Below are 16914 nucleotides of genomic sequence, written 5' to 3'. Positions count from 1 at the left end.
TGTAGAGACAGCTGTGTGTTGGATAGGAGGGGGGAGGGGGAGGGGAAGGGGGGGGGAGGAGGTAAAGATAGTGTCGTTATCTGTCTGAAACAAACATCAAACTTCAGACCTGGATTGTGAAAGTTCCAACTAAAAATAACTCCAATGGCTGTCAGGTGCAGATTCCAAGTAATCATGGACTATAAAAGGGGAATTTTGCCCGACAGTTTTCTATGATATCATATCTTAGGATGAATGGTACAGTAGAACATTTTCATAACTCCATCCCAGGTCCGCCACAGCTAAAAACGCGTGCCAATAGGCCTTGCGCTAGATCGCACATTTTGATAGCTTTTTTTTTTTAAGGTGAGATCTGACGTTCACATAGTGACAGAACACTATGCAACGTGATTGTCTTGAATGCGCCCCACCGGAAGTCTCGCTAGACGAGATTGAAATCTCGAGATTTTTGGCTGTGGTGGACCTGGGATGGAGTTATGACATTTTTCTACTCTACCATTCATCCTAGGATATCATAACATCAGAGAAAAGGTAAGAAAACTGTGGGGCAAAATTCCCCTTTAAAAGAACAACCGCAATCACTAAATACACTTTTTTTTTTAAAGCACATTAAAGGAGTAGTTCACCCAAAAAATGGCTTATTTTTACCGTCTCCGACGGTCATCGGATTATTGTCTCAGGAATGCAACAAAAAAACAAAACAATCTCCATGAATTCAAGGCTTAATTGCGGTGTGTAATTGATAGAAAAATAAGTATTTTTTGGGGGGTGAACTACTCCTTTAAATGCCATAAGAGCATCTTCTCTCACCAGCTGATCCGAGGTCAGTCGCAGGGTCTTCTTGTATGACACGCCCCCCGTGACCAGCAGAGGCTCCGATTGGACGGAAGGCGAGCACTGCTTGGCGGCCCTGCGGTCATCGTCGCTGGACGACGACTCCTCTCTAACACAGATAAAAAGTATCAATACTGCAATGTAGAAATACTCTGTTACAAGTAAAAGTCCGGAATACAAAAATGCACTTGAGTAAAAGTACAAAAAGTATCTGTATAAAAATGTACTTAACCCTTTAAGACCGGGGGACGCATCTGTGTAACCACTTTATCCATATTTTATACTTTTGGCTATAAAAAAAATAGCAGATATACAAGCTCATAGCGCGGCACCGAGTGCCGCGCTATGAGCTTGTAGATCTGCTATTTTTTTTTTAATCGTGTTTTTTTTTTGCAAATCTTTGAATATATATCTATAAAGCAATTGTTTTTTACTCAAATCTTTGCTTCTGGGGGTCCCTGGATTTATTTATTTTTTAGATGGGGGTCCGCAGCCAAATACATATCGTTGTGGGGCTCCTTGACACTGACATTAATATTATAGCAACATAAGTGTTTCAGAAAACTGTTTTAAACTGATTTAGAAGACATTTGTAGAATCCCCAGAAGCAATAACATTTTAGCTAGAAATGCTCGCTTTAAATATATATATATTCAAAGATTTGCACAACATTTTTCAAGATTTTTCAAAAATAGCAGATCTACAAGCTCATAGCGCGGCACCGAGTGCCGCGCTATGAGCTTGTAGATCTGCTATTTTTGAATAGCCCAACGAAATCTAAAAATGACACACAGATGCGTTCTCAGGTCTTAAAGAGTTAAAAGTAGAAAGTAATCATTATGCAGAAAGTCGCATTTCAAATTATGATTATTTTGGAGGGTCGCACGGCCCAAAAAAGTATGGGAAGGATTGGCCTACCTGATCATGGCGCCCAAGCTACCGGGCTGCTCGCCGCTGCCACAGTCCCCGTCCTCACCCACCATGTCCTGCATCAGGGTTAGAGAAGAGGGACGTTCACCCACAAAACACACAAAAACACAACCCACTAGCAACTGATAAGATTCTAGTTAAAGTGGAGTGTTGAGCACTTGTCTTGAAACGCACCGATTTAGCGCTGCTGTTCCTCCGCCAGGAGAACCACCATCTTCCACCTTTCTTTGGCATCTTCTCTTTCATGATGTTCTCCACGGCGACCTGCAATCAGTCAGTCAATCAATCAGTGGTGGAAAAATACTCAAATGTTTTACTTAAGTAAAAGTATCAATACTGCATTGTAAAAGTACAGAATTAAAAATGTACTTGAGTAAAAGTACAAAAGTAATGGTATCAAAATGTACCAAAAGTAAAAGTCCTACAATGTTTGAAAATAGCAGATCTACAAGCTCACAACGCGTCGCGGTGCGACGCGTTGTGAGCTTGTATGCTATGTATAAAATGCTATGCTATGTATAGCTTGTATGCTATGTATAAAATAGGGCTAAAGTGGTTAATGTATGTTTTATAATATCATAATTTATATAGGAAAAGTAACTAGTAACTAAAGTTTTCAAATAATTGTAGTGGAGTAAAAGTATAATATTTGCCTCTGAGATGTAGTGGAGTAGAAGTAAAAGTATTGGAAATTGGAAATACTCAAGTAAAGTACAAATACCTCAAAATTGTACTTAAGTACAGTACTTACGTAAATGTACTTAGTTACTTTCCACCACTGCAATCAATCAATCAATCAGTCATTATTGTAAAGCTCACTAAATGGCATGCGTTATGACATCAGTGGTGTGATGGAAGGAGGTTACCACTAGGGGGAGCATGCGCTGGGTGCATGCAACTTTCATTGAAAATAGTGGCTGGGGATTGTAATATCGTTGTTGTCGGGCAGAAAAACCCAACCTTTTACATTATTAAGAAATACATTTAAAAAAAATCCAATCTACAAGCTCACAATGCGCTTAGATCTGATATTTTCACTACTTTTGTGTGACACTCCTGTATGATGAAGTATTCATTTACGGAGAAAAAAACATAAAACGTTGAATTATGGAGATACAAGGTTTCTGCCCGACAGGCGACAGCAACGACAAAATAATAACTTTAACTTTATTTATATATCGCCTTTCAAAAACAAGTCACAAAGTGCTTCACAATAACATCTGTTATACGATACAGCACCATGATCTGGCTACACCAGCCACCATGCAGTACCAGTATGAGTCACCAGGGGGAGTAGTACTGCTTTAGTACATACTATACTGTATATTGTGCAGGCTTCATCACTAGTGTTATATGTACGTGTGTGTGTGTGTGTGTGTGTGTGTGTGTGTGTGTGTGTGTGTGTGTGTGTGTGTGTGTGTGTGTGTGTGTGTGTGTGTGTGTGTGTGTGTGTGTGTGTGCGCGCGTGCGTGTGTGTGTGTGGATGTCTCACCTTTGGCAGTGGTTTCTGAAAGGCTTGCATGGCCAGCATAAGTGGAGCTGCTGTGCTCCAATTATAGTATCTGTGGGAGAAACATAAATGTATTAATATCAGTTCCAAAAATACTTCATCAGCCAAAACAAAAAACACACATCTCTGCAAACGCCTTTTCTTGCAGGACCTGCATTGTTGTCAGGCAGAGACATGAAGAGAGTCTGCTAAATGCCTACATTGTAAATTGTAACATAGAGATTGTGTCCCTTGTGTTTCATTGCGTGTGATGAGTGAGGGTCTAACGTACTTATTGCCTATTTTCACTACTAGGTTGGGGTCGTCAATGATGGAGGGGTTCTCTGCAAACTCCTGGTAGGAGATGGCCTTCTCTTGGAACAGATCTGTAATGACACGCACGCACGCACGCACGCACGCACGCACGCACGCACGCACGCACGCACGCACGCACGCACGCACGCACGCACGCACGCACACACACACACACACACACACACACACACACACACACACACACACACACACACACACACACACACACACACACACACACACACACACACACACACACACACACACACACTTTTCCTTATTTGACCGTGGCTCCATGTACTACTGGAATTATTAACCACTTAATCCCCATTTTATACTTCACCATATGACAGTGCCGTGCATCGAAAATAGAAGATATATGTGTCGAGCTTGCTATTTTTTTAGAACATTTGTGAACGTTTTTTTAAATGTATGGAATGTTTAATTATAATTCCATCTTTATTGCATTTTTCCCTCTTTTTTTGATGTTGTAGTCGTTCTTTCACCTATGATGGTAAACCCATTAAGACCTGGAAGGCATCTGTGTCACTTTAGATTTCTTTGGCTATTCAAAAATAGCAGATCTACAAGCTCATAGCACGGCACCGAGTGCCGCGCTATGAGCTTGTAGATCTGCTATTTTTGAAAAATCGGGAAAATGATTTTTTTAATATTTTTTTCCGAAAAACTGTTAGGATTTAGATTTTTTTTAGAAGCGGCCTCAGGTCTTAACTCTTTGACTGCGGACGACGCGATAACGCGTCAAGTGCTACTTTGTCCAGTTGGCCGTCGACGCGCTCGACGCGCTGGACGCGCGTTCATTGTTTAATCTCTGATTGCGCTATGCTGCTTAATATTCAATGTTATTCTCGAGTTCCACTTACTTCACGGACATCTGCATCCGGTTTCATGACCTGGATTCCGTTTCCGGTTTTTGATTCTTTTCCCCAGTCATTTTCGTCCAAAATAGGTAAATAAACGGTCTTTCACACGGTATGACGGACAAACAGACAGTTTCTCTTCTATAATCTATGGTCTGGGTGACGATCAGTCATCGCCGTCGTGTCTCACATCGTAATTTTGGCGATCAAAACAATCTGGGAGGACGTCACATCCGTTTTCATGTTTTTCCCTGTCTAATCTATCAAGAAGGGTGAGAGAGACCTAACGACCTGATCAAGCTGTCATGTGCTGCTCTCTAGTGGCGGATTTGTGCTGGGTCTTTATATTATGTGCCCTTAAATTATTTTCATGAGAAAAATTCAAAATATAAAAATAAAAAAACACGAAAATTGCTGGCACTGGGGGAGTACTTTATGAAAATACTCTGGCAGTCAAAGAGTTAATAGGTTAATCGTGCATGGTGTTGTTGTGTTGTGTGTGAACTGAAGAGGAGCTCACCTATAGTGATCTCCCTGTTGTCGGTGAGTCCTCCACACAGGGAGATGGCGATAGTGGGCAGGTCGGCCATGTTGTCACAGTAGGTGTCCACGCCGCTGTCCCCTCCGGAGCTGACAGAATGTGGGGACAGACTGGCACTGCGGAGGAGCTCCTCACTGCACCGGAGCACGGTGCTGCCAGCGCCATCACTGCACACACAGCATGCATGCATGTTAACAAACATAATACAGCTTTCAATGCAAACGCAAGTGTGTGCGTGCGTGTACTCAGTGGTGGAAAAAGTACTCACATGTTTTACTTAAGTAAAAGTAAATGTAGAAATACTCTATTACAAGTTCAAGTCCGAAATTAAAAATGTACTTGAGTAAAAATACAAAAGTATTAGTATAAAAATGTACTTAAAGTACCAAAAGTTAAAATGCTCATTATGCAGAATGTCCCATTTCAAGTTTTCAAATCTTTTGAAAATAGCAGCAATGCAAGCGCACAATGCATCGCATCACGATGCATTGTGAGCTTGTAGATCTGCTATTTAAAAATGGACTCAATGTTTATAGGGCTGAAGTAGTTAATGTATGTTTTGTAATGATTATCTAAATCTACAAGTAACTATTAACTAAAGTTTAATTAGTTTAGAGTAAGAAGTAGTAGTAGTAAAAGTACTGAAAATTGGAAAGACTCCATGAAGCAAAAAAAAAACTATTACTCAAGTACAGTACTGGAGTAAATGTACTTAGTTACTTTACACCACTGCCCACAAGTACAGTAGAATTTCAGAGATGGACGTTGCGAGGAACATTTTCACATGCAGTACCTTTTAGGGAAATAGAGCGCCGCCACTTCAGGTTCCAGCCCAGTGATGTCATCCAGGTAAACTCCATCAGAACCAAGATGGCGACTTCGTTTGTCTGAAAAGAACAGTCAAAATGGATCAACTGACAGCTCGTTTATTAAGAACAGTTAAAAAAGATCATCTGACATCTCGATCTCCTTAATGTGTGTCTATTGGGTTGCTGTTTTTTTACTGAGCAAATGCTTTGGCACCGTGACTGTCTGTGATTTGAATTACACTTGATAGGACATCAATGAAGACCACAGGATTCTTTAGGGGTCTAATGATAAGTATTCAATCAATCAATCAATTCAACCCTATAGCATCCCTATTCTGGGGGCAACATTGTTCATGCATAGCTGATCTATAAGTCCACAACGCATCCCTCCCCTTAAGTGTTAAATTGATTTGTCTGTTCAAATCTGTAGCTTCTCTTTGGACTCCAGGCTCTCTAGAATGATGTGTATTGTTTTTATTAATATTAATTATTATTGTTGTTTTAACTCAATACTTAAAGCAATGAAACAAGGAAACATTGGTAGAGGTTTATTCACGTAAAGACGTGTTTTACATGAAAGACATTCTAACATTATAATTATAATACCTTTCCTCTTGGAAGGCGAGTCAGTCTTGCTCAGACGGCGACACGCCGCGTTGCTCTCCTCCATCTCTGACATCAGAGCAGCAGCATGGGGCGGAGCTTCCATTGGTGCCGCCTCCTCCGTCGTCTCCTCTGTCGCCATTGGCTGCGAGTCCGTCCTCGCGCTTTCCGACTCCGCCGCCCCGATCGTGACCACCGTGGCTTCTTCGTCACCGCCGCCGCCCGCTCGGGCCGACGCATCGTCCTCCTCCTCCTCCTCCTCCTCGGGCATGAGCAGCGTGAGCAGGGCGGACGCCCGCGGGCGGTCGACCTCCTCCTCAGCCTGTCCCGAGGACATTTCGGGGGGAATAACCCGGAAGTGTGTGCTGTGGGACACGGGGACGGACGTGGTGCTGTGGGACACGGGGAGGGACACCGGACAGAACGCAGGCGGGTGGGCATTCATCGGCGGGAAGGAGGACCACTGCACCATGCCGGGAGAGAGAGGGAGAATATATCATTGCCAGTGGTGGAAAAGGTACTCATTTTCTTTTTACTTAAGTAAAAGTATCAATAGGATTTCGATTTGATCACTGATACCTAATCAAATCGACAGGAAGTGATGCCCACAACGCCCTATAGGAAACTTGTGGATAAAATGTATAAAAATCTTTTGAAAATAGCAGATCTACAAGCTCACAATGCGTCGCATTGTGAGCTGCTCATCATCATCGTCGTCATCTTCATCATGGGGCGGCCATAGCTGAGTGGTTAGTGAGCCCGCCTAGGGAACCAGAGGCCCTGGTTGCCCCAGGTTCGATTCCAGGCTATCCCAGCATATGTGCCGATGATATGAAATTTGTCCCTGAGCAAGACTCTTAACCCCAATTGCTCACAGGTTCTCATTGGAAACAAGACCGCAAGGACTTTCATGAACGACCTGTTAAAAGGAATTATCCTTATCCTTTATCATCATCATCTACCCGAGCATAGTTATTATCTTATGACCTAAAGGGCCTGATTGTTTGTGTACATGTTGCATTGTGTTTGTGCATGCTGGTTACCGTGGCAGCCTGTGGTAGCTCCCCCCAGGCCCACAGCATCTCTGGATTCTGATTGGCCGACGCTGACGGCGTGGTCATCAGCTCAGAGTCACTCTTTGGAGTGCCGTGGGGACTGTACGGGAGAAGATGTTTAAAGACATTAAGACTGGGAACGCATCTGTGTCATTTAAAGAGGCGGTGCCATGGTTTTTTTCAGTTTTTCATGTGTCTATGAGGTTGATAGAACTTCATTAAGCCCCCTGGTGGTGTTTTTATGGTGTTTTATGTCTTCTCTGACTATTTTGAGTTTCTTCCTGGAGGCTGAAACCTTGAGGGTCAAACGTGCCAATAGAAAAAACAGCCATTTAATGACACAGTAAAAACATGCCCTCCCCCTCATTATCATAACACAACAGGTGTGGGCATGAGGAGGAGGAGGGACTAGGACAGGTGGGTGGTGCTAAGGTGGTGGAGGAGGTGCTAAGGTGAGAACCAGGTATACTTAATGACCCGGAGGCGTGTCCACATAAAAACATAATCTTAACACTTTCTGTACACTTTTTTGAAAGCCATAACCATAACCATAGCCATAACTATAATATAATACCTGATGATTATGTTTTAGGGGGGGGGAAATCACTGAAAATCACGGCACCCCGTCTTTAAAGATTTCTTTGTCAGATATACAAGCATGAGCTTGTATATCTGCAATTCTTTTTTTTTAATCATAACAATGTGTGCAAATGTTATAATATATTCAAAGATTTGCACACATAATTATATTATATATACATTTTTAACTCAAATCTTTGCTTCTGGGGATCCCTGGAACAAACTATTTTGAGATGGGGGGGGGGTGGTCCGTGGACAACTACATATCATTTTGGGGGTCCTTGACATGAAAAAAGTTTGAGAACCACTGATATTATAGCAACATATTCTTTAAAAAAAAAAAAACTGTTAGGATTTAGGAGACATTTGTAGAATCCCCCAGAAGCAAAGATTTAAGTTAAAAATGTTCGCTTAAAAATATATATATTCAAAGATTTGCTAAAAATGTTCACGATTAAAAAACAAATAGCAGATCGTAGCGTGGCTGCGCTATAAGCTATTTTTTAATAGCCAAAGAAAAAAAAAATTACACTTCTTCTGTACCTCTGGATAGGAGTCCAGTCGCCATCTGAGCGGGCGTATATCCCGTTCTGTTTGTAGGCACCGCTCAGAGCCGCCGCGTCCTCTCTGAAGATTTCACGCAACGACGTCCTGGAACACAACGCAGAGGAACACTTCATTTATACGTCCTGGAACACTATGCAGAGGAACACTTCATTTATACGTCCCGGAACACAATGCAGAGGAACACTTCATTTATACGTCCCGGAACACAATGCAGACTCTGCATTGTATTTCCGGGACGTATAAATAAAGTGTTCCTCTGCATTGCAGAGGAACACTTCATTTATATGTCCTGGAACCAAGCCCCCAGAACCCATGGTGTTTGCCTTGAAGCACATTGGACATGCTGGCCATTCATAGGTACTGCAGCTAAAAACGGCCGGGACCACTGTACATGAACGAGCGAAAACGGTTTCGACCAATGGGCTCGACTCACGAGCTTGCGCGCAAAACGCGTCACCAAGGCGACGCAAAACGTGTCACCGAGGTGTCGCAAAACGTGTCACAGTGGCCTCAAATAGGCTATGCCCGTCTCATTTTCCAACCCGGAAGAAGGGGTGAATTCGCCTCATGCGCTGGGTGAGCAACTCAATGCAAGTGGATGGGAGGGGATTTCCGGTGCCCTCTCTATTATTTTTAACTCTATGGCTGGAACACAATGCAGAGGAACACTTTATTTATACGTCCTGGAACACGATGCAGAGGAACTCTTTATTTATACGTCCTGGAACACGATGCAGAGGAACTCTTTATTTATCTATGGTTTATGCAGTGGTGGAAAAAGTACTCAAATTCTTTACTGAAGTAAAAGTACCAATACTGCAATATAAAAATACTCTGTTACAAGTAAAACTCCAGAATTCAAAATGTACTTGAGTAAAAGTACAAAAGTATTGGCATCAAAATGTACTTAAAGTATCAAAAGTAAAAGTACTAAATATTTGAAAATAGCAGATCTACAAGCTAACAACGCGTCGCGATGCGACGCGTTGTGAGCTTGTAGATCGGCTATTTTCAAATAGCCTAGGTATAAAATAGGGCTAAATTGGCAAATTTCAAACAATTGTAATGGAGTAAAAGTACAATATTTGCCTCTGAGATGTAGTGGAGTAGAAGTAAAAGTATTGGAAATTGGAAATACTCAAGTAAAGTACAAATACCTCAACATTTTACTTAAGTACAGTACTTAAGTAAATGTACTTAGTTACTTTACACCACTGGGTTTATGTTGCACAGCGTTGTAAACGATTATAGGAGGATTAGTTTTGACACAATGCCACCGGAGGCTCGTTCCTATAACAAGCCCAATGCGAACGCGGTGTCGTTTTACCGTTTAAGTCACTCTACAGACTGAGCAAGGTTGAGCTATGGAGAGAAGTCACATTTAGACAGCAGTACATCCTATACGCATGAGAGCCAGGCAAATAAACCATGTCCGATATAGACACTTATAAACGGCCCCGGAGCTCATAATAAGCCATACGTAGACAACAGCTGAGTCTCACAACAACATGTGTGGATGTACGCATACAGGCTCCCTGTGCCTGGACCCTGGTCTAGTTCCAGACGGTCCACCCTGACCTGCATTCTGAGCATGCCAGGTGAGCCTGGGTCAGATTCTACAACTCAGTCAAAACATATGCATTTCTGTGACGCACACACGCACGCACGCACCAGTGGTGGAAAAAGTACTCAAGTTCTTTACTTGAGTAAAAGTACCAATACTGCAATATAGAATTACTCTGTTACAAGTAAAAGTTCAAAAAATTAAAAATGTCGTTGATTAAAGTACAAAAGTATTGGCATCAAAATGTACTTAAAGTACCAAAAGTGAAAGTACTAAATGTTTGAAAATAGCAGATCTAAGAGCTCACAACGCGTCGCATCGGCTATTTTCAAATAGATTTTGTATAAAATAGGGCTGAAGTGGTTAATGTATGTTTTATCTTGTAATAATTTATATCTGAAAAGTAACTAGTAACTAAAGTTTTCAAATGATTGTAGTGGAGTAAAAGTACAATATTTGCCTCTGAGATGTAGTGGAGTAGAAGTAAAAGTATTGGAAATTGGAAATACTCAAGTAAAGTACAAATACCTCACTCAAAATTGTACTTAAGTACAGTACTTAAGTAAATGTACTTAGTTACTTTACACCACTGGCACGCACGCACGCACGCACGCACGCACGCACGCACGCACGCACGCACGCACGCACGCACGCACGCACGCACGCACGCACGCACGCACGCACGCACGCACGCACAGAAGCCCCGCTGTGTGTGTGTGTGTGTGTGTGTGTGTGTGTGTGTGTGTGTGTGTGTGTGTGTGTGTGTGTGTGTGTGTGTGCGTGCGTGCGTGCGTGCGTGCGTGCGTGCGTGCGTGCGTGCGTGCGTGCGTGCGTGCGTGCGTGCGTGCGTGCGTGCGTGCGTGCGTGCGTGCGTGCGTGCGTGCGTGCGTGCGTGCGTGCGTGTGTGTGCGCGGTGCGAGTGAGCGAGGAGGTAAACACAGACAGAGGGTAAACATAAGCCTAATTTATAGTTAGTGCCACACACCAGTGTTGTGTGGCGAAAATTGCAGATCCAGAAGCACAGCACAGCTTATATATTATTTTCGCCACACAACACAATATCATCTCTGTCTGGTGGACACCTCCAAAACTGTTACTTTTCAGGATTAAAAAAAAAATCAAAAACCACAAAAGTACAGCAGATCTACAAGCTCAACGCGCGTCGCTTCTCGCCGTGTTTCGACTCGAGCTGGTGGATCTGCTACTTTTCATACTTTTTGCGTGACGCTGTAGTTAGTCTTGCGACCCGTGGCTGCTGCCCTCCTACCATTTTCTAGGCCTGTCACCCACTAAGGATTTGTATAGTCGAATCTGATTGGCGACTAATTGGCATTAGTCGACTGGCAGTCGACTAATGCTGCCCTTTTGCCCCCCTAACACCCCTTTTTTATTTACTTATTTATTTTTTGTTTGCATGATTCGACTGAGAAGTGGAGTCAGTCTGATTCGACTGCCAATCTCTCAGTCAAATCATGCGAAAAATATGTTATGCAATAGAGGAACATTCCATTTGGGCTGTAGGGGTGCTTAGTGTCTGATTTAACATATACTTGCTTGGTTTCTCCTAATAAATCATGATGTATATCCTATTTTTGGCAAACTATTAATGAATTAATTAATATAACAAACTAGGCCAATCTCTCAGTCGAATAATAAAAATAAAAAAATTGAAAAACGTTTAATTTTTTTATAATTCGACTAAGAGATTGGCGGTCGACTCAGACACACCCTCGACTAATTAGTCGACTATTCGACTAATCGAGGTCAGGCCTACAATTTTCAAATGCTCCCGTCATAGGCTACAGAATTGCGATTCGAAACTGGCCCCTGTAAAAAGTCAATGCCAAGTCAAAATCATCTAAGCATCATCGTAGCTCGCCGCTTTAGCAGAAAGGGAAATAGATAAAATACATGTACAGATATTTTATTTTCGTGAACGGAAATGACGAACAGATGACAGCTTCCTGTCTCGGATTTGGGGAGGTGTAGTTCCAGACTCTAGCGTTCGGAGATTGTGGAATAGTTGTCTGGCTGCACGAAAGTCCGCTGTAGTATGATCAAGTACAGTAGTAGGGTGTTAATTTACGGGGGGGGAAAAAACACAAAAAGTGTTAAAATATGGAGATAAGAGGTTTCTGCCCGACATAATGGTTTAACTATCAGTGTTGGGCAGTAATAAGTTACATTTAATATATTACTGTAATATTATCATTTTACCCAGTAACAAGTGTAGTGTAAGGTATTACTCTGCCAAAACAGTAATATTATACCATATTACTATGTAACATATTACTCAGGTTTTGTTGGCTGCCTTTTGAAAACATTTTGTTTAAAAGGTGAAGAGAGATCACTGCTTTATCTTATAGCCTTTTTGGCTGATTGGTGACTCTTATTATTATTATTATTATTATTATCATCATCATTATTATTATTATTACCAAAAACTTGATTCAGTTCTAAAAGGAGCTGCTTAACAGATTGTGTTGTTGTACATCATCTATATATTGCTTTTGATTCCAAGTAATAATAATATTACTTTTTTAAGGAGTAATATGTAATAAGTAACATATTACTCTCCTGAGTAATATTGCCCAACACTGTTAACTATGTATAAATCAGGCTACAGCCACAAACAACAGTGTGTTCAACACTGCAGACTCATGTCCTCTGTGTGTCTGTCACTTCCTGCATCCTCTCCAGCATCCTGGTCCAACCGCTTCTTTCTTCAAAGCAGGATATAGTTCTGATCTGACTGTTTCCATATGGGGCTGTGTGTGCTTGCGTGTACGTGTACGCGTGTGTGTGCGCGCGTGTGTGTGTGTGTGTATCAAGGCCTGTACAACAGTACACGTGACTCGTGGCTTGTTGGCCTCTGTCTGCACCACTTCAGCTGCTCTCACTTCTGTGAAATACTGTACACCATTTGATCATGTGACTACGTGCTCCCCAGACCCCTCCCCTACTCGCCCCCTCTCCTCTCCTCTCCTCTCTTCTCTTCTCTTCTCTCCTCTCCTCTCCTCTCCTCTCCTCTCCTCTCCTCTCCTCTCCTCTCCTCTCTTCTCTTCTCTTCTCTTCTCTTCTCTCCTCTCCTCTCCTCTCCTCTCCTCTCCTCTCCTCTCCTCTCCTCTCCTCTCATTGTGTATGCTTCATTGAGACTTCATGCAGTTATCTCAAGCACCATAATATTTGTATTGTGTCCTGCTGTCGAATACACTGTTTTGTTCTTTTCTTTTCTTTTCTTTTCTTTTCTTTTCTTTTCTTTTCTTTTCTTTTCTTTTCTTTTCTTTTCTTTTCTTTTCTTTTTACATTTCTCTGCCACTCTGTCTTATTTCTCTTCCGTTTCATGAAGGAGTCTTTCAAGTGTCCGCCCCTTCACTCTTTAACCACGTTCAGCCAATCAAAGACTTTTAAAAATGTTAAAAAAGATATTGAAAAGAAGCAAGCTCTACAAGTTCCCAACACATTTCATTGTGACCCACTGTGAGCTTGTAGTTCTATTGTTTGCTATTACTTAACTTTTTCTGAACGTTTTTTGCTAATTTCTGAAATTGTTTTAACAACATAGACAATTGGGATAATAAATAATAAATCACCTATAATGACATGGCCAAAATAAAGAATCAAGCAAAACAATATGTCTCCTCTGTCGGCCATCTTGTTTAGCTCAGCGGTTCTCAAGGTGGGGTCCGGGGACCCCCAGGGGTCCTTGAGGGAGTTCCAGGGGGTCCCCAGCTAAATGATGGATAGTTAGGAACCAAATGGACTCTTATGGGTCTGTAACTCTGAGAGTGTACAAATGGAACCAAATGGGATAATAATTAACTCTGAGAGTGTGCAACCATTTATACACTCTCAGAGTTAAATTAACATTGATTTTACAATATATATATGGGGTCCAAGAAAGAGATGACACTAAATGGGGGTCCGTAGCCTAATAATGCATGTAAAACTGGGGGGTCCTAAAAATTTAAATGGTTGAGAATCACTGCTAGAGTCGTAAAAATCTTCTTTTATGGGGGTCCCTTAGCCTGGCTCCACCCCCTGAATCCTTTGCCTAGCATTCAGGGTCTGGTGACGCTTTCGAAGGCGGGTGTTTCTCGGTTGAAAATCTGTACGACGAATCGGGATCGGGACAATCCAGTATGAACCAATCGCGTTGGTTCATAGTGGAGTCCCACTTTGGCCACGCCCCCATCTCAGAACTCCGCTGCATTGAGAGGGCTTTCAGACTGAATAATGGAGTGAAACGAAATGAAAATTCAGGCTGAGTGTCAGGCTAGGGGTCCCTGGCATATCTTTTTCAAATGGGGGTCCATGGGCTAATAAGTGTCAATTTGGGGGTCCTTGACACGACAAAGTTTGAGAACCACCAGGTTTAGCTCACCTGCAGCCGTCCACGTCCTTCTTGCCCTCATCAGAGCTGATGTCGATGGTGAACATGTCGTCGTCCTCAGAGTCGTCGTCCTCCTCGCGCCGCACGCTGTCCGCCCGCTGGGCCTTCCTCCTCCTCTTCCTCCTCTTCTTCATGCCCGGGCCGCCGTTGTCTCCGCCCCCCCCGCTCCCCCCCGCGGGGCCCAGGCCCTGTGTGGCTCCGCCCATCATCATCATGAGGGCCCCCCCGTCCGAGCAGATGGGGGAGGTGGCCAGGTACGAGGGAACCACTTCCTGTTGAGACGAGAAAAACAGGAAGTTCAAACCATGGATATAGAAACCTAGACACCTCATTGGCCGCTGCAGTTCGTTCGGAGCGACCTGTATCGCGGTCACCATTTTAGAGGGTGGGCACGCTGCCACTCAAAGTGACTACTGGCCAATCACAGCGCGTTGACTATTGGCCAATCACAGCGTGTCTAACTGACTAGTTGCTGCGCGGCTGCCTCTTAAAGGGTTAAGGGTTTACGAAAAGACTTGAATTCAAATATCAATAAAAAAATATATGTTTTCTTTTTTCTCCACTTTACTTTTCAAATTGGCCCGTCTGGCTGGCGGCCGCCTGGGGGCCACGGCCCCCACTTTGAAACCCTGTGGTGTAGACTGTACTCCCACTGAAATTCTGCTCCATTATTATTGTTACGTGTTTCTTTCCCTTTCTTGGCCAGAAAGAAACACACTCTGCCAGAAACTGTTCCCACAAACTTTTTTTCCCCTTCTGAGGAGAGAGACACAATAAATCAGTGCGAAACAGGACATGCTGGCTAGCGCTCTCTCTGTGTGTCTGTGTCTGTGTCTGTGTCTCTGTGTGTGTGTGTGTGTGTGTGTGTGTGTGTGTGTGTGTGTGTGTGTGTGTGTGTGTGTGTGTGTGTGTGTGTGTGTGTGTGTGTGTGTGTGTGTGTGTGTGTGTGTGTGTGTGTGTGGTTTCTGAGAAAGCAGTTCCTCACGCTCTCCTTCTAGGAAAAAAGAATACATGATGGGGCCTGAAGGAGAGTTAACCTACTTTCATTGTAGGGGAGTGTTCATGCGTCTGTGTGTGTGTGTGTGTGTGTGTGTGTGTGTGTGTGTGTGTGTGTGTGTGTGTGTGTGTGTGTGTGTGGGGACCTGCACACACATTCCCCATTAATCCACGTGGTTTCCTCTCATCTAAAACAATCAACCTTCTCCACCAATGAGTCATCTAACCTACACTAATGACTGTATACGAGAGAGAGAGAGAGAGAGAGAGAGAGAGAGAGAGAGAGAGAGAGAGAGAGAGAGAGAGAGGGGGGGGAGGGCTATCTCGCGCGCCACCTTACCCCTACCCCATATTTTACTATTTTACAACAACAGCAACAACCACACATAACATTCTATGCTATACGTAACGTTGCCCAAGATATTCGGCTGTTTCAACTCTTACGTTTCAGTGCAGCAGTGGTTCTCAACCTTTTCTGGATCAGGGGGACCACTTCAAACTCTTGAAAGCGTCCGCGGCCCACCCATATGACCACTTAACACGGCAGCCTTTTTGTTAAGTGAGTCATATGGGTGGGTCGCGTGCGTTTTCAGAGCATGTTTATTTCAGCGATCGATCAATCAATCAATCGATTGTGTTTCACCTTGGATCTAACATAGTATACTTTAGTTGTTATTAATTGGTATCACGTTTTAATATTATTGTTATGTTATTATTATTATTAACATGTTAGTGTTTGGCCAATTTTCTGGGTGGCCACTTGCAGCACCCTTGTGAGGGTGTTGTGCACCAGTGGTGTAGAGGGAAAACAGAATGCAACGCAATGTTGTACAATATTATACTGTAGTGGGGGTCCCTGCTCGTTTCCCTCTCTCAGCTAAGAGGTCCATGTGTCCTGAAAATCGTTGAAGACCCCCACTCAAGTACGTTGCCATTTAGACCTGGAAAGCCTATATCCTTCAATCTATGAAACATCTGTGTTATTTTAGATGTTACTATGTATATATAGTAACATGACTTTCTTTTTTTAATTAAAAAATAATCATGTTTTTTCAGAAAACTTATGTTAAACTTAGGTTTAACCTTTCAGAAAAGTTTAGGATTTAGAAGGCGTTTTAAAAATTGTCCTCAGGTGTCAATGGGTGCCAGGACACTGCAGTTAAAGGGATAATTCACCAAAGAAAGTACTTATTTTCTATCATTTACACACCCCATGAAGCCTTGAATTCATGGAGACTTTTTAGTTTTTTGTCGCATCCTGAGCCAATAATTTGATGACCGGCGGAAAGATGCTAATGTATCCGGTAGGAGACTCAAAGTTGACACTGTCTCCTACAAGAGCCACTGCCGGTCATCAA

General features: G+C 42.8%; 1 protein-coding gene across 1 annotated transcript in view; it reads right to left on the bottom strand.

Moving 5' to 3' along the window:
* LOC308103700 (phosphatidate phosphatase LPIN1-like) overlaps positions 1 to 16914 on the bottom strand; it is a 36873-nt gene that overhangs the window by 6879 nt on the left and 13080 nt on the right. The window contains exons 4-15 of the mRNA XM_080453823.1: positions 14552 to 14832; positions 8580 to 8687; positions 7446 to 7557; positions 6406 to 6865; positions 5784 to 5877; positions 4970 to 5157; positions 3546 to 3639; positions 3257 to 3326; positions 1939 to 2028; positions 1753 to 1820; positions 811 to 943; positions 1 to 11 (exon numbers count right to left, since the gene is read on the bottom strand). The exon at positions 1 to 11 is cut by the window's left edge and continues 138 nt beyond it. Coding sequence (XP_080309949.1) covers positions 1 to 11; positions 811 to 943; positions 1753 to 1820; positions 1939 to 2028; positions 3257 to 3326; positions 3546 to 3639; positions 4970 to 5157; positions 5784 to 5877; positions 6406 to 6865; positions 7446 to 7557; positions 8580 to 8687; positions 14552 to 14832 — 1709 coding nt within the window. The remainder of the gene's footprint in view (positions 12 to 810; positions 944 to 1752; positions 1821 to 1938; positions 2029 to 3256; positions 3327 to 3545; positions 3640 to 4969; positions 5158 to 5783; positions 5878 to 6405; positions 6866 to 7445; positions 7558 to 8579; positions 8688 to 14551; positions 14833 to 16914) is intronic.

This window comes from Gymnoscopelus braueri (genome assembly GCF_963280865.1).
Source record: "Gymnoscopelus braueri genome assembly, chromosome: 16".
Lineage (NCBI taxonomy): Eukaryota > Metazoa > Chordata > Actinopteri > Myctophiformes > Myctophidae > Gymnoscopelus > Gymnoscopelus braueri.
This window is presented reverse-complemented; position numbering and strand designations above follow the sequence as displayed.